General features: G+C 40.8%; 1 protein-coding gene across 5 annotated transcripts in view; it reads left to right on the top strand.

Moving 5' to 3' along the window:
• The first annotated feature begins 669 nt into the window (after window positions 1-669).
• med30 (mediator complex subunit 30) overlaps window positions 670-27,517 on the top strand; it is a 39,734-nt gene continuing 12,886 nt past the window's right edge. The window contains exons 1-5 of one of the 5 annotated variants that reach the window (XM_061759488.1): window positions 797-1,187; window positions 1,300-1,530; window positions 3,560-3,718; window positions 10,638-10,745; window positions 11,699-11,778. In XM_061759488.1, coding sequence (XP_061615472.1) covers window positions 1,128-1,187; window positions 1,300-1,530; window positions 3,560-3,718; window positions 10,638-10,745; window positions 11,699-11,778 — 638 coding nt within the window. In that variant the 5' untranslated portion in view covers window positions 797-1,127. The other 4 variants (XM_061759486.1, XM_061759489.1, XM_061759490.1 and 1 more) reach the window with 4 other exon arrangements.

Raw genomic sequence — 27,517 nt, 5'->3', positions numbered from 1 at the left:
TCTTTCTCTGTGACCTCACCGAACTCCTCCCATGCCCGAGTTTTTGCTTCAGCGACCACCAAAGCTGCATTCCGCTTGGCCAGCCGGTACCCATCAGTTGTCTCAGGAGTCCCACGGGCCAAAAAGGCCCGATAAGACATCCCTCACTGTTGGTGAATGAAGTAATGAGCATCCTAATCTACTTTTTCAGTCCCTGCCAAACCTGAATGCAAAGTCTTCTCCTCCCCCCCAATAAGGCCCCTTTTATGACTAATTCAGAGCATAAGATAACAGCTGCTGAATAAAGCGTGTTTGGCAACATATTGAGTCTTTTTCATTTCATGAAATTACTATTCCGGAGGCTCAATAGAGACCATGGGTGGATGGCTGGAAATATTTCCTTTTGAATACACGGAGAGCATGTTGACTGTTATTTGCAGAATGCACCACAACGTGGCGGTGTTACATTTGGTAACATTCACACGGCTTTTGCGGCCTTTACCGTAATCCTACAAAAGCTCCACTTCAGAAAGAACATTGCAGATATTAACCTACTGATTTTAGTTTGTGTAACATCCTAGTTTGCATAATTTGAAATATTATCTCTCATAATACAAATACACTAAGCGTGTCCGACTCTATAAACAGCATTTGATGGAGTATAATATTGTATTGCAGTTCTACTTTGACAGTTACGGTTTCGGACTTACTTCTCGCGATACTTCCAACATCCGCCGGAGCAGAGAACTTGACATGCAATCAACACAGGCAAATTATTATCACCACACAGGTAATGTAATTTACTGTTAAATGTGTTACTTGACAAACTTTAACACTTAAATCTGTATTTAAGTTTCGTTTCGATGGTCAACGACTCCTGAAAAGCTGTCGCCTTTTCTGGCTCCTCACTTAGCTTCGATGACAAGCACTCCACTTTTCCATATAGAATTACGACCCACTGCTCAATTACTGCCAGTTTATGCCCTTTTAAGCCAATTCGTTTGTGTTATTCTTTTTTCGGGATGTCATCTTAACGACTTTTACTGATGCAAAGACACTTCAAACAGACTATTGTTTCCGAAAGAACATAATGCCCACCCGAAAGTTCATTTCTCGTCTACTTGTTCCTAATTGAAATTTAATTGAAGATGATTCGTCACACTCTCCTCATCAATCCACTCACTCGCAGTCTGAAATGTCTTTTTATGGTGCGTGTACTTGTAGTTTAATCCTGTTGGCTAGTACTTGAGAAAATTAAAGTGTAATGTTTTGATTGAAGGCAAAAAGTTAGATTAACCTGCGATCTTGTATTTGATCAAGGCAAATAAGGGTCTGAACCGCTTCAATCATCAACCTGCTGTCTCCATGACAACCCCTCCACTAGTGTCACCTTTTACCGGGCAGCTACCGCCTCAGCAGCAGCTGCAGCAGCAGCAGGCCCAGGCAGCTCGTGATGTTAACACGGCCTCGCTGTGCCGCATTGGTCAGGAGACTGTCCAAGACATTGTCCTCAGGACCATGGAGATCTTCCAGCTCCTCAGGAACATGCAGGTGTCTTCATCTTTTTCTCTTTTGGTCCCTACGCTTGCCAATCACTCATTGATAAAGCAAAAAGTGACACAGTCAACACACCTAACATCCACTTGTCACACTCAATGACTTTTGTTTCTATGACGGTGTCGGGGGGCAGCAGCATTTCATCACCAAGTCGCTGAATTCCACTTAGTCAATTAGTGTAGCTGTGTGGCCCATGACATCGGCAAACACAAAGATCCCCCACCCCCACGTAGATTACTTGTTGGAACATCTCAGTATGTGCTGGTTATCAGAAGTTAATGCTGGTAACACTGTTAGGTGATGCTAATATATGCTAATACTGCCGCTCTACTTACCTTTTGGCAGCGACAAGTGTGAGGGTGGTTATTATGTAAACTAGGTCCACTATTGCATAACAGTGGAGCCGAAGTGCGGAACGGCTCGCTTTTCAGATATGGGCAAATAATGAAAGATTTATGTGATTGTTCAATTTCACACTCGATAGGTCAGGCACTCAAGGGACCCAACTATGTGTATACAAGCAATAAAAGGTCAGTTTTCCAAAAATGTTTCATTTAATTACAGTGGCACCTTGACTTCTGAGTTTTTTGAGTCACTTAGTTGATTATTTAAATTTTTTTTGCTTTGGGATACGAGCCAAAGATTTCAATTACAAGTGCATTTTAGATATGCTGCCAGTTTGATGAAGCGTAAATAAAAAAATGTAGCAACTAAGGTACAGTAATGCTCTCACATGTGGGCAAGGAGAGCCACATTCACTGATGCACTTTCAGCTATTTATTGAACGGGACAAAAAGTTAAACACAAATACAAATTAAGAGCATTTGCAGAGAGGCGTGGTCTCACGCCCAGATGCTCAAACTGAATTCTAACAGGCCAGCCTGGTTTCAGCTGCTGCTGTCACTCACTGAGCCACGCCCCTTAAAGGCACACATTCGACTTACAAATACAACAGTATGTACAGTAATACATCTCTATAAAATCAGTACATTTCTTTACATCAGGGGTCTCAAACTGGACACTGGAGAAAAAAAAAGGTTTCAACTAGTATTAAAAAATTGCACAACGAATTCAGTGTTCTCAATCTTTATTAATAACAGTTCAGAACATTAATAGTTCTTCAGAACATGAACACATTTGGTGAACCGGTTCTCTCTCTCTTTGAGACCTCTGCACAATTGCCCCCTATATTCTATTGTTTTATTATGTTTTTATAGAATACAGTTTTATTTCTATTTATAACATTTTGGGGATTGGAACGGCATTTAAATACATTTCAATGCGGAAAATTTATTTTACATGGGTAAACTGAGTTACGAGCTTGGTCACGGAACTTATTAAATTCATAAGTCCCTTGACTTACGAGTTTAATACCACCATATTTTATCCATAATATTTTGCTGCTTTAGTATTTCTGATTGCTGTGCACTCAAAATGTAGCTCAGCTTTGATCGTGTCCTGACAAGGAGGTCAGCATGCGTTAATCATGGAAGACTTCCTGCTTCTGGGAAACAGCCAATCCTGTAACTTGCTAAAATCACCGCCGGCAAAGATCTGTACAAACAGCACAATGGGCACACACGGGGTTCCTATTTTTAAGTTTACTTTAGAATCCATAAAACGTATTTATCTTCCTTCTCCCTCCCTGCTTAGCTCCCTTACTGCTTTCATGTCTGACGATTATCTCCATATTTTTTTAATACTAGGTCTTCACCTCGTTTGCCCTCAAGGCAGGCTTGTGTCATGTTATGCAAGCAGTTAATATCAGATGTTCTTGTTCCTTTCTAGCAGCCACTGCGATTATGTCACGTCTTCTGATTTTGTCGCATTATTACAAACGGCAGTCTTTAAATTGTCATTCTTAAACAGCAAGGAAGGTGTTCAGATATTGCAATGAAGTTGCATCTATTTTGTATGAGTTGGAGGAGGCTAATGGATTACTACAAGTCAGAGTGCATTTAGCGGTCATTGGGGATCAATGCAGGCCTTTACTTAACACAACATTTCCTCTGGTTCCTCTCAGCTGCCTAATGGAGTCACTTACCACCCCAACACCCACCAGGATAGACTGGGGAAACTCCAGGAACATCTTCGTATGCTTTCTGTGCTGTTCCGCAAGCTGCGCCTTGTCTACGACAAATGTTCCGAAAACTGTGCTGGGCTAGACCCAATACTTCCCGAGGTATGTCTTTGGGGAAGAGATGAAAATGCAATTAAAAATTATTTTTGCAAATGCATATACACTAAAAGGTAAATGTCAATTTTCTAGAAATTGATATGCTTATCATATTGCAATAAACCTTCAGGAAAAGTAATCAAACAAAAAAGAGGATGGACAACAGAACCAGCCCCATCCAAAGGGCTGTTCTAATATATATATATATATATATATATATATATATATATATATATTGTGCATTGAAATCTTTTTTTTTTTCTTTCTCACCAATGTGCAGTTTTAATTACCGGTATTATAAAACTGTCCTCTAAATGGAGCATGGAGATAATGTGCATAAATATGTCACCACGGCGGCGAAGTGCTCAACATAAATGAATACACCCAACAGACTTGTGAGAAAAGCTTGACCTTCCATACACAGTTAATTTCTTTGACATACTATTTGGAACTGAAAATATTATGAAAAATTGATTGCAAAGGAAAGAGATTAGTCAATGTGCAATATAAATTCTCCCAACAAATTCGTATAATGTTGCAAAAATTAGTACAATGACCGTTGATCTCACTTCACAATGCTTACTTTTTATTGAAACCTTACAAAAATGTAAAAAGAGAAACCAGTGAATACAGCAATTTGGGTTCTCAGGAGTTGTTAAACTTTAATTTTTCATTCCCAGGACCAAAGTATTCTTTTGCTTAGACATTGCCATATTTCTCCAGTTACCTGTATCTGAACTACTTTTATGTTATACTACTATTTGCAGTACTCACTACTCAGCTGTTTTAGCTTTTGGAATGTAACTTTTGTCCAAATGCAAATGATGCAAATTGTGGTTGCCATGATTAGTGCCACCGTCACATATATCCCAGCTTTTGACACATGATGCTGGCCAAATTAGAAGACCACTGGAGGAAGTACCGGTACATTGTTACCACTGCAGACACGCTCTCATTTACACACACACACACACACACACACACAGACACACACACTGATCTTTACTCTGGGGGATTCTTTATTCACTCCTTTCTAGGTCTTTCTTTTCTATGCTTGCATCAGATCCAACGGGCCTTTCAGGTGAGTCTCCAGAGTGTCTTTAGGCTGGTCACGGTCACCATCCACCTTCCGGGACAGCAGCACTTCAGCTCTGCCGCATTCCCTTTATGCATGCATGACCAGACGCACACCAGTACACATCTTTGTCGTGTCCCACTTGCAGACATGCATGTGTGCACTGTAGCATGTTAAGGTATTTCATAAACAGATGTGCACACACACACACGCTGGCTCATTGGTCATGCAGTGTTCAGGGATCCATACAGCAAAGCTATCCCTCACTGTTTGATTGGATTTATGACTGCTGCGGATTCCAATTTCGACAGATTGGCTTGGAGCTAATTCCTCTTGAGGATGAAGGAGGATGTGAGAGATCAGTCCTGAATTGGAATAAATCTTTCATGGTTGCCACTGTCTACTCTTTCCGTATTTCTCTGAGGCATTTTGAATAGGACATTGGGTAAATCATACAGTATGTAGTTTGCTGTCTGTGGTCAAAATCAGTAAATGGGAATGTTAACTTGGGACTGTTACCCCCTTGCTTCCTTCCTTCCACTTGTCTTCATTAGGGTTGCAGGTGAGTTGCAGCCTATCCCAACTGACTTTGGGCGAGGGTACATCCTGGAGTGGTTGTCAGTCAGGCGTGGAGCAAATACAAACAAAGATCAATTTGCATCTACTGTAAATTTAGAATCTTCAATTAAAGTTATAAAGCATGTTTTTGAATGAGAAAGGAAGCCAGAATACCTAGGGCGAATCGACGCAAACACAGCAGAACATACAAACTTCTCAAAGGAGGCCCTGAGCTAAGATTTGACTGCTTGGAGCTGTGATCTCGGATTGAGGCTTTATGTAGTTCAAATTTGTCACCTTTCCTGGTTATTCTTTTCTCTCAGGTTTGACCCTAAACAGCATAATGGTTACTGACATGAACTTGATTGGATTGTTTGTGAGGTTGGATGGATTTTTCCGCACAAATTAACGTTGGTGGAGTTTGTGATAGAAAAAGGTAGTCATAGGTTTGGTCTACACCCAAGTTTGATTACAGTAGTGCCTTGAGATACGATAAATTTGTTCTGATCGTACTTGTATCTCAAAACACCTCAAATGATCTTTTCCCATTGAAAGGAATGTAGATGCAATTTATCCGTTCCAGACTCTCCACAACACTCAACTTATTTTTTTAACAGAAAAATTGCACGCAACTGTATTGTACTGTATAAAACCACATTGTAATAACATCTGTTCTCCACATAACCTGCAAACACAGAAAATGTGACCACAATACATGACTGTACCTAAGGTATTGTCTTGTTCCCCTTCTTCTCTGGGGTTGTATTGGCATTTGATAGTGTAGATAAAGTGCTATATACTGTAAGTGATACTGAACTGATATTATCCTTCCACTGCAAGGAGGCCAATGTGACTTGACGGTGGCTGGATGTTGTGAAGTGTGCTGCCGCCATCCAGTGTGATTCCGTAGGTTTTCTGTGAGTGCTCTGGTATCCTCCAATATTCCAAAGAATGTAAGCTAAGTTAGTTGAAGATTCTGAACTGCCCATTGGTGTGAATGTGAGTTTGAAAGGTTGTTTGTTTATAAGTGTCCTGCGAGTGATTGGCAATTAGTTCTGGCCAAAGCCAGCTGTGGTAGGCTCCAGATAATCCTGAACAGGATTAAGTATGGACAGACTTGAAACTGACAAATGTGTACTAAAAATGTACTGCAGGATAAGTATGAGAAAATGGAAAACAAGCCTACAGTTGAATATAAAAGGGTGGGTGTGAGTTTGAAAATGCAGGACTGTCACTGTTCTGGTCTAAACCTTCATTTAATCATCCAAGGCATCCAAGCTAGTTCTCTTCATTGGTGTTATTAAAATGCTTCTTTGCGCCCCTGGAGGCCCAGTTCAGGGCTGGCTAGCTGATAGCACAGCTCACATGCTCACCTAGGACAGAGCGTTGTTGATCTAGGCGTGCGCACCATTTATCATCCTGGACATTTTAGACCGCTGCCTGACAGCCGCTCACTACTGGCTACCCGAAACAGGAAGAGGGATCAATGACTCAGGCAGTGTGACCTCATTGCAGCCCAATTTGCAACAGACCCGATTAATGAACAGATGGGCCAAAGGCACGTTGGCGTTTTTCTTTACAGCTGTTGTTGTGGCCTAATTCTCAAGCCTTTTACATACTTAAATATTTTGTCTTCCCTTTTCCTGCTCTTACTCTTTTAGCCTGAACCGCGTTTTGACTCTTTCCTTCAAACGATTCCTTTATGCTTTTTTCGGTGGTGCTCCTGCTTTCTCCTTTTATTTACTTGTATAAACTATGTATTTTTCAGGTGTTTTCCTACTTTTTCTTAGAGGAAGGCAACCTGGTGAACTTCATTATCCCATTCTTCTCTGTCAGGGCAGGAAACCACATCCATCTTTTCATAGAGGAGCCGGGGGTTATGACTCACAGGCACACACACACTACAATCGTCATCCATCTTAGCCCCCTCACTCAGCACATTTTACCCCCTCACACACACACACACACACACACAGGCGCAAGCTGCCAAAGTCAGGCCAGTACCTTTTTAAAATTCTATAAGTTCTTGTCAGTGTTGTGCAATTAAAGTTCCTCTCCTTCTCTCTCTCTCTCTCTCTCTCTCTCAAACCAAAGACAAACTCATACGTTGTCTAATATCCTGCTCATATCATTGCTACCATCTCTCTGCAAGAGTCCGAGCTCATATTTTGGGAGCCTGTCCAGAAACGGATTAGAGCACACAACTTTATCTACATTTTTGTATCTTTTCAGATATTTTCAGACATTCTCAGTCTCCTTTTTTTATTATATTTCTGCTCATGCGTTCCCTCTTTCTTTAATTATTTCTCCCACTGGACTGCACTCCTTTTTCTGGTCTCTCTGGGTAGTCATGTTTTCCAGTAATTTAGTTTCAACCCTCCTGGTACTTATTTCTGATTCAGTTAGTTTTCAGTCCATTTTGTTCTTCCAGACGCTTGATGATTACAGTCTGTGTTTAGTCACGAGTCAGTCATTGTTCCTGGATCATGCAGCTTTCTCTAATCATTTTCCTTAGTTTCAACACACACTCAAATTACAAGTATTGAAGCAACCTGTTTATAAACATTTTTCACAATTTGTTATTATTATTGTGTTTGTCTGTGTTTTGTATGGTGTATCGTTGTTTAGAGAGTTGAAACACTTGTTTTTTTCAGTAAACTTTTAACTTGAGATTGCCTTTCACCAGTAACACATTTTCATGTTTGAATGCACATTTTAGACCTCTTATTCATATGTTGATTTTTAACAGTGTATTACATACTACACGTCTGACCCACATTCAGGGTTTGAATCTGGGCTCTAACCTTTCTCTGTGGGGTTTTCATGTTCTCCCCTGTGATTCTGTAGCTTTTTTCTGGGTAAGCCTTTTTTTTTTTTTGGGCGGATACTCTGGTCTCCTCTTTTATTCCAAAAACATACGAGCTAGGCTAGTTGAAAATTCTGAATTGCCCATAGTTGTAAATGTGACTTTGAATGGTTGTTTGTTAATATGTGACCAGCGATGGACTTTCAATTAGTCCACGATATACCTCCACCTCTCGCCCAAAGTCGGCTGTGATATGATAGACTCCAGATACACTATATTGCCAAAAGTATACGCTCATCTGCCTTGGCTCACATATGTTTTGAAGTGAGATCACATTCTAAATCCATATGGTTTAATATAATGTTATTCTAGCCTTTGCAGCTGAAACAGCTTTAACGCTTGTGGGAAGGCTTTCAACAATGGTTAAGAGTGAGTTTATGGGAATTTTTGCCTATTCTTCGAGGGGCATATTTGGTATCAGGTCACACACTGATGTGGGACGAGAAGGCCTGGATCAGTGTCCACTCGAAATCAACCCAAAGTTGTTCTATTGGGTTGATGGCAGGACTCTGTGCGGGCCGGTCAAGTTCATCCATACCAAATTCTCTCACTTTATGGACCTTGCTTTGTGGAGATGTGCACCGAAATGTTGGAACAGGAAGTGATAATCCCCAAACTGTTTGACTGTCGAAAATCTCTCGGTATGCTGAAGCATTCAGAGTCCCTTTTAATGGAGCTCAAGGGCAAATATTTTGGACATTTCCAACTTTGTGGAATAGTTTGAAGATGGTCCCTTCCTGTTCCAACATGACTACATCAGTGCACAAATCAAGGTTCATAAAGACATGGATGAGAGAGTTTGATGTGGATGAACTTGACTGGCATGCACAATCCTGACCTCAACCCTATAGAACACTTTTGGATGAATTAGAGCAGAGACTGAGAGCCAGGTCGTCTTGACCAACATCAGTGTGTAACCTCACAAATGCACTTCTGGTCATAAATTCCCCAAAACACACCCCGAAACCTTGGGGAAAACCTTCCCAGAAGAGTTTAAGATGTTAACTGCAGAGGGTGGACCAATGTCATATTAAATCCTATGGATTAAGAATGGGATGTCACTTAAATTCATCTCTGAGGTGAAGCGAATACCTTTGGCAATATAGTGTATAATAAACAAGATTTAAATTTAGAATATACTAAAGGGTCTTGCGTGTGAAAGCGCCACCAAAACACAGGACTGACTTGAAACGGACAGAATAATCAGGCAGTGCTCTATAATTATAGTGATCAAATGAATGCTGCAGAATCTCATTTAGCCATTCTAAAGATAAATGTCCTGCCCATGTTAGAAAGCTTGGACTCAGCTGCAGACCAAGGCTTCTCCATTAGGATAATGACCTAAAACACACAGAAAAATACCCAAGAATGGCTCAGATCAAAACTTCGCAGTATTCAGAAGAGCCCTGATATAATTTGTATTGAACACCTGTGGAATGAGCTGAAACATGCGGTCTTCTTTCCAACAATTTTGTGTACATGATTTTTATAAGACAGTTGTTGGAGGCTGCATACTCCTTGACCAAAATTATCAACGTTGTAAAAGCCTAATTTGCCCAACACATTTTTGAAGTTGGTGTCTCGAATTTTCTTCAGAGTACTCTTTCATTCGTTAGATTTTTTGTCTTTATCAATGAATTTGAAGCATATTAACAATTAATTGGTGCTAGATCGTTTTTTTTTTTTTTTTTATTTTTAACCTCTCTTAAAGTTAGTAGATTCAATCGTTCATGCCGAAACAAGATAAGGAATCCCCAGTTGCTCCTGGAGCTGTTACTTTACAACCATGACTATATACCCATTAATCATTATGGGACTGAAGGAAATGACAGTGTAAAATACTTTAGGTACCTTGAAGACAAAAGCGCTATTCAAGTGAAGCCTATTTAGCATTATTTAAAAATGTCCTGTCGGAAACACGACTACAGCATGAGTCATGCTTGCATCTTCTGGGATGACCACGAGGGGTCACTGTGATACTAAGTGGGTCTAAGGAAAGGCCACTTGCTTGAAGGCCCTTGCACATCAGCCCCACTATAGTGTCGAGTAGACAAGGTCAAGCACACAGGGTGTTTAAAAATGAATGAGTTTCCCACTCTCTCTCCTGTCTTTCACTTTGTCCTAGGAAGGCAGGAGAGACTTATCTTGCATTCACAAGCTTACACAGAATCCCCATTTTCACTACTGCATAGGGACAAGATTGCCCATAAATGCATCATTTTAACCTATAACTGCACTCAAATGTTAAAAGTAATGCTTTAACCCGAGAGAGGCAAAAGGGCAGTTTCTTTCAAGATTGGCTTTCGATTAAAGGTGCGTTGGAACTTATCGAGTCATACTTATCCAGTATAAGCGCAATAATATGTAGGCAGCTGATTTTTTTATTCATTTTTTTATTTTTATTTGTTTCCTCCTGTCCATTTCAGCAACTGATACCCTTTATGGATGACGATGGCACCAAACATGATGACCACTCAGCCGGCCAGAACCGCCCTACTGCCGAGGACAGGAGAGAAATCCAGGAGGTCAACAAGGTATTGTGTCTCAATACAGCCACGCTCTCTCAGGGTTACACACATTAAGTTCCAGCGAGGTGGTTATAAAAAGACAAGGTCGGTTTTCTTAAACAGTTCAAACCTGTGTGGTTTCCTTGTGTTATGATAGTGTTTCATACCATGAACCTTTATCACTGCCTGTCATTCAAAGAGCTCTGTGCTGGCGTGGACAAGATTGTGCTAGCATTAAGGTAAATTCAAGAGTTGAGCCTTCGCCTTTGTTCTTTTTTTTAATGCCTTGTCTGTTTGGTACGCGCTTTAGAGAGCCTTGCGAGAAGTACGATTTATCGCAATTATCTTTTGATACTTTCATCTATGTGATAACGCCAGCTCCCTGTACTTTGCCTTATCTCGCCAGCTTCCTGTTATTTCTGAGCTGGGGGAAATCTGTCCGGACCTCCACTCACTCAATAGATTAAGCAACTTAATTCGATATTTTCTTGACCTTTGAGCCCTATGATTAGAGCCATGTGGGAAAGGAAGTTCCTGTCAGGTTACGCTATGGAATTTTGGGAGGAAATTCTTGTGTGCCTAACTGACTGTGATGAGTTTTAAGGTTTTACAGAGATAAGATTTTGTTCCTCGGGCAGCAATCTGGATGCGAACATGCACGATGCATGTGAGAGTTGCTCTCTTTCTCCCAGCAAACCATACCAACACTTTTTTTAAGGGCCTTAAGGGTTCTTAGCAGGTGGATCATATGGTTTTGTTTTGAGTGGGTGGGTAAAAAGGGAAAAATAAGCTGAGCCTTATTGTATTTTATGGGTAGTGTTATGTGACTGCTGTATCATTAACTTATAATAATAATTTAAAAAAACAACGTAGTTTCTTGCGGACATAAATTACATTTGAAACAGGATTTATTTGGGAATGGGACATTCAATGGAATGATTATCAATCCATCCATTTTCTGTACCGCTTCTCCTCACTAGGGTCGCAGGCGTGCTGGAGCCGATGCCAGCTATCTTCAGGCGAGAAGCGGGGTACAACCTGAACTGCTCGCCAGCCAATCGTAGGGCACATATAAACAAACAACCATCCGCACGCACTCACGTTCACACCTACGGGCAATTTAGAGTCTTCAATCAACCTATCGCGCATGTTTTTGGGATGTGGGAGGAAACTTGATTATCTGGAGAAAACCCACACAGGCATGGGGAGAACATGCAAACTCCACACAGGCGGGGCCGGGATTTGAACCCCGGTCCTCAGAACTGTGAGGCAGATGTGCTAACCAGTCGTTCACCGTGCCGCCAGCATTGATTATCCATCCATCCATCTATAATTGAAATTGACAAAGCCACACTTATGTTAGCTTTTGACACCTGATCTAAATCATATTTTGAAGTTAGTTTGGTGCAATTGTCTTTTTTTTCAGTGCCTTAAATCCACATGAGCCCTAGTGGGTGTCTTCATGGGATTGTATTAATCATAAAATTAGTTTTAGTTTCGTTGGTTTTCCCAGAAACTTGGGAAGCGTAGATTTAAGTGAGCTATAAGGTCTCGTCCTCAAACGCATTATTAAATAATGAGTTAGTTGGTGTGTTTTAAGACTTTTTTTTAATGTGCACCATTATGTAAATTTCATGGATTTTTTTAATTTATTTTTTTACATTTATTGATTAGACACTTTTTGGGGTCATTGATGTTTGGCACTTCAGTGTTTCTATGATCAAGAGCAAAAAAAAGCCATTTATTATTATTATTTTTTTTAATGATAATGATATTTGTGATGTCATAAAGAATTGCTTTCGTCTACACTAGTCTTTCCCAAACAGTTAAGCCACTCTTTCTATTCAACTTCCTGACTTTGACACAGTTCTGTTCTCGCACATTTCCGGAATGACGCTTTTGAGCGTCCATGGTTTTACGCCATATTACTTTTGGAAAGGGTTGTTTACAATGCCTTTGATGTGAATTGGTTACCATAACCAAGATTGTGGTGCCCCCATTGAACAGATAAAAAGTTTTGATTCCAGTTTGCTTAATCAAACCACTGTGTTGATTAAAATACATAAATAGATATATTTACATGATCTTTCCTTATAGACAACAGATGTCTATAAACATGTTTTTCTTTATTTCTTTTAGCTGAGGTGTTGACTTTTTGAGTGGCCTCAAATGTCAGCACACTCTTTTGAGCTTTTTCAAATGCGTTACCTGTCAAATGTTTTTTTGCTCTGCTCTGATAGAGGGGCCTGTGACGTGCAGCACAGATAAAGCTTCTTTAGACCGACACGCTGCGTTGTCAGTCAAGTCTGAAAGTCTTTTTGTAAAAAAACAACAACATGATGCTTTTCATATGAAAAGATATAACAGAAATTTGCTATTTTATCAAAGTCCTTATCTTGGCACTCAGAAAGTCTCTTGTCAAACCCTCCCTCGATGTTTCATAGCATTTGCCATTATAGATTGCTTTTGGCACATTTTTTTTTGTCCCATTTGCGCCACACAGTACAGTTCCATTTGATTGGGCACACATCAGGTTTATTAGTTTCCACTGTCAAAATGTCAATGTCAAAGGGGCAGCAGTAGCTTAGTCTGTATGGACCAGAGGGCCAATGGAATGAAAAACTAGGCAAATCTGTTGTTTGAGCCATGCCAGTCTGCTTGGTGGTCGCCCGAATGGCGCCGAACAAGTTGCCTTGTTCACTCTAAAACATCCCACTTGTCTTTATGGGCATTTGCTCTTTGTGGAATGTGATTATTGTATTTCCAACTTTGTAGCAGTGTGAAGTTTTAATTCAAATGCATATTGATTCAAAGAAATTAAATAATAAGTTGTGAGCTCCAGATACCACATTTTGTCTGTAAATGGTGGAGCCAGGCACACTGATACACAATTTAGAACTTAGCATTATTAGCAATGAAAGATCACATTTGTTGGTGAGCAAAGGTATTGAAACAGATAGACTTAAATAGAATACAACTTCTTTTCTTGTGAACTTTTTTTGCTTGCAATAATTGCATCAAGCGTATGATATATTGACGTCAACAGAGTAGCATTGCTTTATTTAATTGTGTTAATTGTGTTATGTTTAGTCTACAGCAAATATAAAAGAATTGACATCACCAATACTTTTGAATGGGAGTGTACATGCCCCCAAGAACTGCAGTGAAGTGCCGAAAGACGGCAATTTGAACAAGATCGATTGTGCTGCTGTAAACTACACCGGCAGCACACTCACTTAAGTTCTGGCCTGAAAATGTTTTAGTGGTGCCTCGAGCATGAGAAACCAAAGTTCAACTGGAGTCTTAGACAAGGTGGAGGAAATTGGTAATAACGGGGTGTGCAACCACATTATTTTAGTTAATTTTTACTTCCGTTCTCAAGGAAAGCTTTTCAATTGAGTTACATAGGTTATAGGTCAAATTAACAGTGAAAAAAGTTTTGAAATGATTTACTTTGGTCACATTTTTTAGATCACAAAAACCTGGCATTTGAACAGAGCTGTGTAGACTTATGCCCAATATACTTCAAGTTCAAAGCCACAGTGTTCTGGCTCATGCACGAGCATGCATATGTCGCATATGTTTACTGTAAGGCATACTCTAAAAACAAAACAAAACGTACACATACAAAGATAAAAAAAGAGAATTGAACATTGTATCAACCAAACCATGTCATATCGTCTAACGAAAGTCCCCGAGCTTAATCCTAACCACTATTACGAAACATCATAGACAGATTTATGGAAATTAGCATGGATGTTGCGGTAATTATTAACCTTCAAACAAATGCTACGTTAACACGTGAAGCAGCATATACAAACACAGCATACAACCTTACTCACAGGCCTATATTTTCCCTGCTCTGTGGGAACGACGACTATTACAGCAGCTTAGTAGAGGAACCTCTTGCTCTTAATTAAGCGGCGTCTACATCCAGTAGAACCCGGCGCTGCCTGGAATGTTGCAGCATAAGGTGGTACTATACTGAAGGCGTGCTACTGTAAATTCGGTTGGTCTCATGTATGAGGAGTGTTGTTCTAGACTTGCTTTATATATAAAGTGCCTTGAGACAAAATCTGTTGTTTGACGCTATATCGATAAAACTGAATTGATTTGAATTCAATTCGAACCTACTTGCATACTGTAATAAACGATGATGAAAGCGGAACCGCTGATATACAGAGGGTTCACTGTATTGTGACGTGTAAACCATCTGCCTGTGTCCCTGCCTTTCTGTGGCAAGCTGAAATGAATTGTACTGCGTAGTTAAAACTTGACCCATTGCATTCAGTGTTTTACCTTCCATTGCTTAAGGCCCGAGTCATAAAGTTGATCGTAGATGCATAAATACATGTTGCGTAAGTGTGCGGTATGCAGACATTACCTCCCTGCAGTTCCCATATTTTTTTAGAGCGCAGTACTTACTGATATATGAAGTGCACCACAGATTCAGGTGAAGCCCCATCACGTATTATTTAGGAGGCCTTTTAGCTTCCCTTTGTCTACTGTGGATACCGTATTTTGTTTGTGAATGTGTGCGCACGTACTGAGTGAGAGAGCTTTTGTTTTTTCTTCAGAGAAAGAAGATTGTGTTTTCACTTGCACATGTTCATTGAGTGTGTTTGTGTGTGTGTGTGTGTGTGTGTGTGTGCTGGTTGAAGCCCTTCAGTTTCTTCCCTCTCTTTATGTGCATTACTGGCGCTGTACAGATATTGCATGCATGTGTGCGCTGCAATGATAATGGTCCTAGGTCAGCAGTGTCAGCAGCGGTAGAAAGGAGAATTGGTTATTTTTAAGCACTGTGCAGTGCTCCCCTGGCTACTTTTAAATGTTAACAACACAGGGAAACATTGAGGTGAAGCCTGAGCTCAGCTGCGTTCAGTTTCATCCCAAACAACAGCAGAACAAAACATACCGAACAGCATTTTAACACAATGGCTAAAAAGGCCTAGGAATACTGCTAGATAAAATAATCTATTGCAATACCTTTTAATATAAGCAATGTAAACAAAAATTAACAATCCTCTTGCAAAAAGAAACCAAAATGCACAAGTGCGGTGGAAATAGGATTTTTCGCCTCTATCAGACACAGCTATACATAAGAGATAAATAACCTGGTATGTGACGTGACCTTCCCCCACTGCAGTACGTTTGCTAGCAAATTGACTTCTGTCAAATGATCCAAGCATACAGTATAGAGGTTGCGAAGACACAACGGAAATTTGCTCTCAGCAAGTGTTAGGCCTGGTACACCACACACACACAAAGACAATCGGGCTGTTTTTCTTTCAATTTTGCCCTTTGCCCAAGGACATCAAACGCCAAACTTCTTATCTCATGGCTTGTAAGATTATCCTGTAAGATAATTCTTAGGTCTAATGTGTGATAACTAATGGATAGTCCCGGATTTTAGGGTTCGAAACAGGTCTGGGCCCGACAACCTTAATATTTACGACCAAAACTCTTCATGTGTGTGGGAAAAGCCAACGTCTCGTGACGTGAAACAGAATGTAGCCAATCAAAGAAGTGCAATGACTCAGGAACAACAAAGTGGCTGTAAATGAAAGCAAACATGTTTTACCTAATGTCATTTTTTTGTACTAAAGTGGCTTCCCCAGACGGCAAGAAGCTTTTTATTTATCTACACTACTTCTGACTCCATTCACTTCGGCAACACTCTGCAAAGATCGGTGCATACCCGGAAGTGTCTGAACCGAATCTTTGTGTGCGGTGTTCTGTGTTGAGATTATCGGAGTACACCACACACAATACGACCTAAACTGTTAAATGCCTGATTTTACTCTCTTCATGTATGCCGTTTGTCATAGATACAAAATCTTTTTAAGATTTGAAAAATCCTTGTGTGTACCAGGCCGTATCCACTACACATGGAAAGAACTTTATATTATATTGTACTATTAAGGAGCTTCCTTGTATGCTGTAGACCTGTTGCACTGCTGATGCTGACGTCAGCATGCAAACATTCTCACTAACATCGTGACATGTTTATGTTTGGCAGGTGTAATGCTGACCTTGCTTACCATGCCAGCTTTATGTAGCTGTATAAACAACATGAGAAATGTTTATTTTTTTTAGCGTGCCAAACACAGGTTCAAGTTTAGTGGCCTGTTTTATTTATTGATGTATTCACATTTTAAATGTTTGTAATTGTACTTCGGATGTCAACATGCAATAGAAATTGTACAGTATCCTAAAAATGCATGACGAGTTGATGGCACTGGAATTAACTTACCCACAACAACTACACACTGATTAACCTTTCACCCACTGCCTTGCTGGAACATGACAAAATACATAAATATGGCCTGAGGGACTCTAAATTATCCTTGGATATGAATGCGTGGGTGAATGTTTTTTATTTTGATTTGTTTTGCATATGTGGCAACCACTTCAGTGTGTACTCCGCCTCTCGCCCAAAGTCAGCTGGCACAGGCTCCAGCACACCTGCAACCCTAGTGAGGAAAGGCGGTTTAGACGATGGATGTTCTGAAGGATACATTGTGGATCTGTTTTTCTTGCAAGTCTAGTCATTTGTCAAGTCAGTTTAGCCCCTATTATAGGTCACTGCAGGACAAATAAATCACACAAAAAATGTAAAGTCAGTATAGCATCACCTCATTCATCATCAGTCTGAGCTCTAGTCTGATGGCTTTGAGTAGAATACTTTATTGCTTAGGGCTACATTATGTAGAGCAGGGGTATCAAACTTGTTTTCATCGTAGGCCAGATGATAATTATGTTCTCCCTGAGGGGCCCGGTTGTAATAGTGAAAACACACAAAAATATTAAACCGCTACTGTTGGGATGATGGCGGCACAACACGGGTAGTTTTAAACAGAAGTTAAGGAAAAATTTGAGAAAGCTTTTGCGGGACATAAAATGATGTCGAGGTCACATCTGGCCTGCGGGCCTCGAGTTCGACTTGTCATATAGCGGCGGTGGTACATTAATGTGCTTTGAGAGAAAATCAGGTGAGTGACGTAAAAAGGTCAAACTTCACTGAGTTAATCTAAATATGATCTACAAATAATATATCTTTATTCATCTGTGTATGCCAGCAGTGAATAGTGACAGGCAGTTAGTTACATGTTCTTCCACCAGATGCCTGAAGATTCATAATAAAATTTGTTTGTGACATTTTGTGAGATTTTCCAAATGTAAAATATGTGCATTGGCTCTTTAAAGGTTAAGAAACAGATATACAGTTTAGTTTATATTTTATGTAAACCTTACTGTAAACTGACCCCCCCCCCCCCCCCCCCCCAAACAAAATCTCTTTAGTCATTAGCTATCATGGTGACATGTACTGAAGTTTCTAACCGTTTAATAGTCTATAAGCAATTTATACACCATAATACAATAATTCAGGATTATACTTTCTAAAAGCAGTTTATTCATTTATATTCTCCATTATTATGTTTTATAAAATATGGTTCTATTTTTTACATAGTAAAAACACCTAACAAAGTATTGTGGAGCTGGAGAGTATTAAAGAAATACGATTCCTTTCAATAACTAATATGAATTTAATATACAGGTAACTTGAGTTAGGAGCTTGTCACAGAATACATTAAAATTATAAATCAAATTACCACTGAATAGAGTTTGAAAATGGGATGTCAGGATCAAAGTAAATCCGCATTTCTGCCGGTATGGGGCTTCTATGACTTTTAAACACTGAACCTTCATCACACAAAAATACTTTGTTCTGGCTCCGAGTTTGGGAAGTTGCTTCGTTCGAGTTTTGTGTTTTATTGCTGTGAGTCATCAAACTTCGCTGCCATACTCTGGCCACATGTGTCTAGTATACGTACTTCGAATTTTGTGGCAATCAGACAAAATAATCATAAAAGAATACAAACTTTTTGAAGGATGCCTGGAAATGGCTAAAATGACCTTTTCAAATGGCTTCTTCATACCACGGCTGACTTTCCATGTGGTTTAGGGCATCGGTTCTTGACACGTGGATCTACTCATACTAGACATGTCTCGCAAACTTCATGCTGTAAGTGATTTTCAGTCACACCCTCGTGGGCCCTACTAGATGTAATTGTTATGTTCACCAAAGTTAATCACACTTATGGATGCAAAGTTTTTTTGGACATGGGAAATTCCTCAAAAAGGCGATTTATTTGAAAAATGACGATGAAACAATTTCAAGAAGGGCTTCTCACTGAGTGCTCATACAATAATACAAATTAAAATGTAACCAATTATGCATTTTAGGTTAACTTTCATTTAATTTGTCACCTGTCTATGATGGTTGGCCATTATCTTTATGGTATTGCTCATTATTTCTCTGTTTTTAACACTTGGTCCAACCCAAAGGGTAAAACTCCATTTTATTAGAAGTGCTTCCCTCTCTGGGCCTTGCGTGTGTGCCCCATGTGTTTTGAACATATTTAGTTGTGATTTTCGCCGAGCTTCCCAGCTGCACATTAAGGCGGCAGTAAGGGCAGCAAGCTTTGGGGAGTTAAAGTGGTTAGTCTGATAAGCAGAGTAAAGATGCAGCAGGACAAGGGAAGCAGATGTTTGCAGCCGGGCCACATCTGCTGCAGTTGCTCCAGCCAGATCGAGTGGTTCTGGATGAAATGGGAGTGGAGTGTGATAGCTTAGCAGAGGAAAGGAGATAAAAGAAGAACAAAAGGGTAGTAAGATAGATGAATGTACACGGCTAGGGTAGAAGGGTTGATGGAGAAAGAGGTGAAAGATTTATGATAAAGAGTGATAGAAAGGAGAAACACTGATAAATAGCGTGCTGAAGGCAGAAAGAAAAATGGACAGAGGGGGTACATTTTCAAACTGAGGGGTAAAGGACGAAGAAATGTGGGAATAATACACAAACCATAGTTGTGAGTGAATCCGCCATTCATGAGTTTTTGAAATGATCTTGTCCAGGAACATCTACTAGGGCCACCTGTCATATACGAAGGAGAACACAGGTTCAGATTGATGAAATCATGTAGTGATGGAAGTGTACACAGCTGTGGCTTGTCAAGTTAATCAGTTTTATAAAGAAATAACCGATGACTGATACATTTTAGTTGCAGTAGGGAAAATGGAATGCTCCTCTCAGCGAATTCTCAGAGGAAGATTTATGCTGAAGTGAAAAGATAAGTCCAAGCATTTTGCAAACTTTTGAGCTGATAAGTCGCACTGCTGAAGATCAAAAACAGTTTTTAAAAATTGCACGAATATTTTCGGAGACTGACAACCCATGTTGATTTTTGACTTTTTAACACTAGATTTTTCTGTGGTCTCCTGTATGTACTTTTATAGCTGCATAGCTAAACAACCAATAAAACGGTCTTTTACAATGCCAGTTTTGAACAAGTATCTCCATTCACTGCTAGAAATAATAATAATAATAATAATATTTCATTTTATTTATAGCCGCCTTTAAAGCCAATGAAGGTAACCGTAATGCAGTTAAAGGAACTCAAGCAATACAATAAAAATAACAGAACATAATACTCAATTAAAACGGCGAATGATGTGGTAAATGTTAAAGTGAATATGCAGTGCGTAATAGGTGTGTCTGGAGTTTGGATTTGAAGAGGGTTAATGAGTCTGAGTTTCGGAGGTCAGGGGGAAGTGCTTTCCAGAGACGGGGGTTTGAGCAGCTAAAGGCTCTGTCCCCCACGGTGGACAGACAGGCAGAAGGGACTCTGGGGTGGATGGAGGATGAAGATCTGAGATTGGGAGAGCATGGCAACGTCAAGGCGGTCCTCCGTAAGATATGTCACGGAGAGGTTATTGATGGCCTTGAAGGTGCAGATCAGTATTTTACATTGGATATGCTGGAGCCAGTGGATTTGTTGCAGGGCTGGAGTTATGTGGTGAGTGGGGGGTCCTTGTGATAATATGGGTGGCAGAATTGTGGAGAAGCTGTAGTTTTTGTAGTGACTTGTGGGGGAGACCAGACGGGAAAGAGTTGTAATACTCCAGGCGGGAAGTGACGAGGCTATGACGAAGGACCGCAGCAGTGTGTGTGAGGGGGGGTGGTGTGTGTGTGTGTGTGTGTGTGTGGGAGGGGGGGGGGTTGTTGACAGAGGTGATTGATGATTCGAAAGTGAAACCATGCAGATCGGTTGATGTCGTTTATGTGCGCTTGGAAGGAGAGCGTGCTGTCGAGGATGACACCCAGACTCTTAACCTGAGAGGAGGTGGAAACAGAAGAATTATCAAGTGTACTGAAAAAACTGAAATGTTTGTCAGACACTTCAAATTCGGAGCACACCTCCTCCATTTTCAACATTGTTTTTACTGAACCTATTACACACAGGTCAAAATCCAGTGTCCAAATTAGCCATTTACTTGGGTGACATTGTAAGCTTTGTCAAAACATGCTGTTTTACCGAGCCAACTATCTTTACAAACTGAGAGGCACATGAGCAGGTGATTTGTTGATCACAAGTATCTATTCATCAGAGAGAGCCATTATTTCAGCCATATGCATGTCCTTGTTCTGGCATAGGCATTCCAGACGAAAGTTTGCTTCAACATTTGAAAGCACATTCGTTTGATGATCTTACATTAAAGTGGGGACTGGGGAAACTAAACAAAACTATTAGAATTTGAGAAGGGGCCCGATACCTTTTCACGGCACTGTACATTATGTTTCTGGTGTTAAAGCCGTCTAATAACAGTTGCTTTTGGTGTTTTGATGAAATACTTGACTGTGATGCATTTATTTATTTTTTTAAAATATTATTGCTCTTAAAAAACACAAATGTGACATACAATACATGCATACATGTTTATGGAAAAGCGTGATAAAGTGCTCGGATAAGAGGATTTTAAAATCATACGCATTCTCCTCACGTTCGCCTCTGACTAGAATAACCTTGGAACAGACAGCACCCTTGTTATTATTGGACAGGAGAGAGCAGTGTGAGGGAATCCATTGAAGTGTATGCTCCCGAGAGACTATCACGGTAAACAGGAGTGTCGATTTGACACTGCATGTCCACGCGTTCCAATCCCTCACTAATCCCCTGTCTGTAGCCATAGTATAAGCAAGAGACCATCTAAAAGAGACAAAAGCACAGTTGAAATCCTAAATGGAACAATACGTTTTGGGACTATCAGATATGCGACACATAATACTGTATATGCTATTTTTATGTTTTGGAGGCCATCAAAACTGAAGCTAGTCTCCCCCAGAATTAATTTTGGATAACACCCTGACTAACAGCATGAGTTGAGTTGAAGAGTTGAGATCAGGGAACACATTTGGTAATTGAAGATTATTCAATTTCTGTGCCTTCAAATAATCTTGAGTTGCTTTTGCAGTATAATTAGGGTCATTTGTCCATGTTGAACTGTGAAGCAGTATCAGTTTTGCAGCATTTGACCGAATTTAAAGAACATCTGTCAGGTGTTACATCATGGATTAAAAACCAGTGAACCCCTTCCATTAGAGGCTACAAGATGCGGTATGCTTTGGATCATGAGCTGTTCCTTTCCCTCCATCATTCTGATACAAGTTGACCTGGGTTTCATTTGTCCAAAGAATAATCAAATTCCAGAACATGGGAGGTTTAGTGGTTAATCTGTCAACCTGTAATATGACAATTTAATGTGGTAATTTTCACTGGAATACTGCACTGCATTATATGAAGTGGATTTAAAAATGTTCTTACTTTATTTTATTCCATGTAATGGGCAAAATATTTGTAGTTATTTGTTCGTGCTGCATCTGCTACAGCAGAGAGACACAGGTTACAGTTTTATGGGGAAGAAGATGTTTATATAGTATAATATTACTTTATTTTAACATGGTCCAAAAACAGCTTCTTCAATGTTGATAAATGTATTACGATTGTTAACTATTTGATTATTTTAGCGATTTGTGCTGTCATCTACAGTACTTGAGCTTTTGAATGCATGAGCAAATCGTGAACAGGCCCAACATTATGTTGTGGTAGTCTAAATTTCTTATACAACTCTTGTATTGGATAGCATTTGATTGTGCAGCTGTACTTAGTTGTGGGTATACTTGTGTAATGTGTATGATAGCCTTCTGTCTGTGTTATCACCTGGAACAATCCTGTCCAATCTTACTGAGTCACAAGATATTACAAAATATGAAATTTGAATGCAATCAAGTTATTCGATGCAAAAAGTATTTTATCATTGGGTTTATTTTCTTCCTTCCTTAAGTAACCAAAATATGTTCATTTTGACATTGAAGTTCACTGAAGTTCAATCCAGACCACATTTGGGTCACCCTATCCTTCTACTGTTGTTTCTGGAGACTCATGTAGCTGCCTTTTAAAGGAGATGCACTTCAAGCCCTCGTATTAGCTGTCACTTCCACTGAAACTCCACAACTAAAGCCTTTAACCCGTTGCCCAACATGCCTCTGTCAGATCAACTCTGAAGACATATCCAGCACACCCCCACCTCAATAATTTTGTTGGACAGGTAAGGGTGATAGAGTCGAGGTAGATAAATGAGCCCTTCTTGGTAATGTCTAGATGCTTTATGGGGCATCCTGGCTGTGAGTGATAGTCTTGGTCTCGTTACGTGTCGATTGGGGTAATTGCTGTTTGTCGGGTCTGGCTGACGGATGGTTATGCGATCTGGAAAAAGGTTGGCGGTGGGGAGGAGGTAAGGGGGCCCAAACCTATCACTCGCCACAAGTGTCTTTACTGGGCAGCAGGCTACGTGTGACAATATGTATTTAAATTTAAGTGTACTTGAAAGTATTCTGTCGTTTTGAATAGCCCCCTTTTTGCTATGCTCCAGTGAGATTGTGTGCCTTGCCAGACGATATCATGTGCATTCTCTCCCATCCATTATGGGACTTGCTGTTTATGTATGACGTTTCTGAGCGTGGAAGAAACTTAATATTGTTTGCATAAATATTTCACAAGCATTAGCCATAATTCATTGGTGCCTAATGGGTTGCGATTGCTCAATCTGTGTGCCTCAGAACCCTGCTGTGGTAGAATGTGATTGTGCATATCAATTTTAGGTCCTTAGTCAAATGCAGTGTTCTAATAAAAAAGATGCAGTCACACCCATGTGACCACAAATTACATCTTTAATGGATAGCCTGCATTACTGGTCACATGCCAATTAGGACAGGAAAAGTACATTTAACTCCCTGCTCATTTAGCTGGAACTTAGTGTTTGGTACAGCTTTTTGCCAGCTGTCTGTAGCAGCTACTTTCCAAATATGTGGAAAGCAACCTTCTGTCTGACTGATGGACCGAGGGTGCGTTTTTCGGAATGAATCATAGCGACTCTTGATAATCATTCCATCTGGGTTGTGGGACAGGCAGTCTTGTCGTCAACACATCACTCATCATTTGTCTTCACTGTACTTCCTTTGCATGCACTGTGTCTCCTGAATGCCTTGGAGATGAGTTTTTATCCCACAGGGGGGTTGTCATGCTGGACCTATATGACATGGCCCCCATCATTCCTCTATTGTGCATCGCCTTCTCTCCCACCCCCCGAGCTGAAGCCTGCCACTGCCACTTGCCTTGCGTTTGATTTGATACCAGCCTAAGTGTGAATAAATTCCTGTCACAGCCCATTAAGGAGGCCTTGGAGAGATCTGGCATGTTATTAATTCTCCACAGTTCCTCATTTTCACGGCCTTCTTCTCTTCGCTCTCTCTCCCACTCTGCTGCTCTTCTCATGCACTCTCACTCTCAGCCCTCTCCCTCTCCTCCCTCCCTTCCATACTCACTGGCTTTCTTAATACCCTGTTAATTACCATGTCTGTTCTCTTTATTCAAATGAGAAATTAAAAGAAGTGGGAGGGTGCTTGCAATTTCAAATTGAAAAGCGATCCATCCACAGTGTGACTCTTTCTCTTCCTTGCAGACCTGTTAGGTAGCTGCTGGCTCAGTGATTATAATGGATGCCAGTGGCACTCGCGGTTAATTGAATCTAAAAAGCACGTGGGAGAGCCTACGGAAGCTGTTGATCAACAAACGCAACCTCTTACTTGCAGCAAGACCCGTGGGAGAGGGATGGCTTGCCCGGTTGCTAGATGTTCTCTATCCATTTACCCCTGCTGTGCCCCAACGCTCTCCATACCTTTCTACTTGTCTTCCATCCCTCGTTCCTGCCAATGGTCCCTTTACCAGATCTTGCCACTATGTGCCTTCTTCGAATTAGTAGGCTGTTCACAGCAGGTGCCCGTACCTCGGTCTTATTAGCAGCCTCACGTGCCCATTAGAGGGTCTGTGAATGCCAAAAGGTTTTTAATTGCTTTGCCAAGGTCAGAAAGGTACTGTAGCCACAAAGCTCTTACCTAAAAACAATCAAGAGTATTTTTTTTGTTTTATTTTATCCCATGCATTTAGTGTCATGTGTTTTGATTCCCTACGACTATTGCTTACATGGGGGGGGAGTCTTTATTTTTCATGCTATTTTTCAGGACCACTGTCTCACTTGTGAATCTCAACTAAAAACATTGAGAAGAAAAAACAATTAAATGCTTTGATATCCAAAAGCATGACTCTACTCTTTATAGAAAGATCCAGCACAGACTTGTTTAAGCATCAAACCCAAGTTCACATGAAAAGGTTCAGTAAAAGAAAGATGTTTTTAATTTGCTTTGAAAGGCTTCACAACTTGAGGCAGTTCTCATGTCGTCAGACATCCACTGGGATTCTGAACAAGACTGATTAAATAAGAATAAAAAAAAAACATAAATGTCATTTTCGCTGCTCTTTCACACACCAATTGCATTTTGGAGATGAATTGTTAACTTTTAATAATCCATCCATCCATTTTCTGTACCGCTTCCCAGCTATCTTTGGGCGAGAGGCAGGGTTACACCCTGAACTGGTCGCCAGCCAATCGCAGGGCACATATAAGCAAACAACCATTCACACCGACGGGCAATTTAGAGTCTTCAATCAACCTACCACGCATGTTTTTAGGATGCGGGAGAAAACGCGAGTACCCGGAGAAAAGGTGGTGAGGCCGGGATTTTAACCCCGGTGACTCAGAACTGTGAGGCAGATGTGCTAACCAGTCGTTCAGCATGCCGCCCACTTTTAATAATGTGTTTTAAAATAGAAGTTTTTGTTACCACTGAAGGAGGCCCCTTTTCTTTCAGGTCAGAGGACAAAGATGTTGTGGGGTCAGTTAAAATTCATATTTGCATTGTTTATATGTTACGTCACTTCCAGCAAGTTGTCAACAATAGTTTAGCTAAGAACGAGGTTTTTATTACGCGTATTGAGGACTCCCCGAACATACCCGAAGCGCAACTCTATCCACCACAAGGGCTACCGGAAGTGACGTTGCACCTGCCAAACACAACGCACTGTACTCTATACGCAATGGCAAGCAACGTGTTGGAATATGAGGGGGAGGAGGAGGACTTCAACGTGCAGGTGCACCCAACTGAACTTGGCATCGTCAAAACATACATTTGTGACAGTTTTACTGTCAGAGTGGAGTTTTTAAGCTTCCGCTGTGGTTTCTTATTATTATAATTGAGGTTTATTGTGAATCAGGCTTGATCACTCGAAGAGAACAGTTTCTAGAAGGGAGAGAGAAACAAAGACAAAAGACAAATCACTAATTGTAAACAGGATGAGAGAAGTAAATCAGTACATTATCTACAACAATGAAACATTAAATATGAGTGTTGCATGGGGCTGCGGTGCTACACCCTGTGAGGGACGGACAGGACAAGGACAGGAGAAGAAGCATGCAGGACAAGGGTCGTGAACCTGGCTGTACAACTGAAGTGTGGTGGGATTAATGATGTAAATTCTAAAAGTCTACAGGACGAGAGTATAAGTGATGGGATACCCAAGCGATTTGCATATTCATGAGTTATTTGTCGCGTAGTTTTCCTTTATACTCGAGCGCAAACCACGCGCGCTGTTTTGTTAAGATCATCGCCTACCACCGTGGGGGACCTAGGTTCAAGACCCCGACTGGACCATCCGCCAACATCCCCCGGCCTCACGGCTGTGGTGTCCTCGAGCAAGACACTGATACCCGGAAATGCTCCCCGGGCGCTTCAGCTGCCCCCTGCTCCAGTGTGTTCCACTAACATGTGTATGTGTTCACTGTGATGGGTTAAATGCAGAGAACAAGTGTGCTGCAGTTGTCCTCCAAGACAAGGGTGTCGCTACGGCTGGTATTGGCTAGGACACCACTGGCTGGAGTTTCCTCTGCATTTATTTTTTTTTGCCATTTCCGGTAGCCGTTTTTACTTTCCTTTCAGAAATATAGAACAAAGCAACAACGATGGTGACCCCGACAGAATAAATAGACCTAGATGACCAGATGATACGTTTAATTATGCTGCAAAATCGATCGAGAAGGCGGCGACGTGGATGGTATATAGAACCAAGGGGCACGCTGGTGTGTCGTCGACAGCACGGGGCAATTCGTCGGCCGCGGGAGTATATAGAGGCCTTAAGTGCGTGAACCCACACCCAGTGAAAGAGTCCTAGGGGTGTGTGCCTGCGGATACATGCAAGTGAATTGACACAGTTTTACATGCACAAAGACTGACAGAAGTCTCCTGTAATTGCTGCGGCCGCACCACGGAGGCTGGGGACCCCACCCAATCAATCGAGGGCCCATGTTTGTTTAGGTTGTGGAAGAGGTGCTCAGCTGGGGCTTAAATGGTATTACCTTCTTACAGACATCTGACAGTGTTGAAGTTGGACGACCAGTCTGAGGTGGCTGAGCTTGCGAGTAAAAATGGCTAACTAGTAAAAATTGATTTTTTGTTGTTGTTTTTTTGCTCTGTTGCGCTATTCTCCAATGCTTGGCTGCCCATC

Source organism: Phyllopteryx taeniolatus, chromosome 21, assembly GCF_024500385.1.
Source record: "Phyllopteryx taeniolatus isolate TA_2022b chromosome 21, UOR_Ptae_1.2, whole genome shotgun sequence".
NCBI classification, from domain to species: Eukaryota; Metazoa; Chordata; class Actinopteri; order Syngnathiformes; family Syngnathidae; genus Phyllopteryx; species Phyllopteryx taeniolatus.
This window is presented reverse-complemented; position numbering and strand designations above follow the sequence as displayed.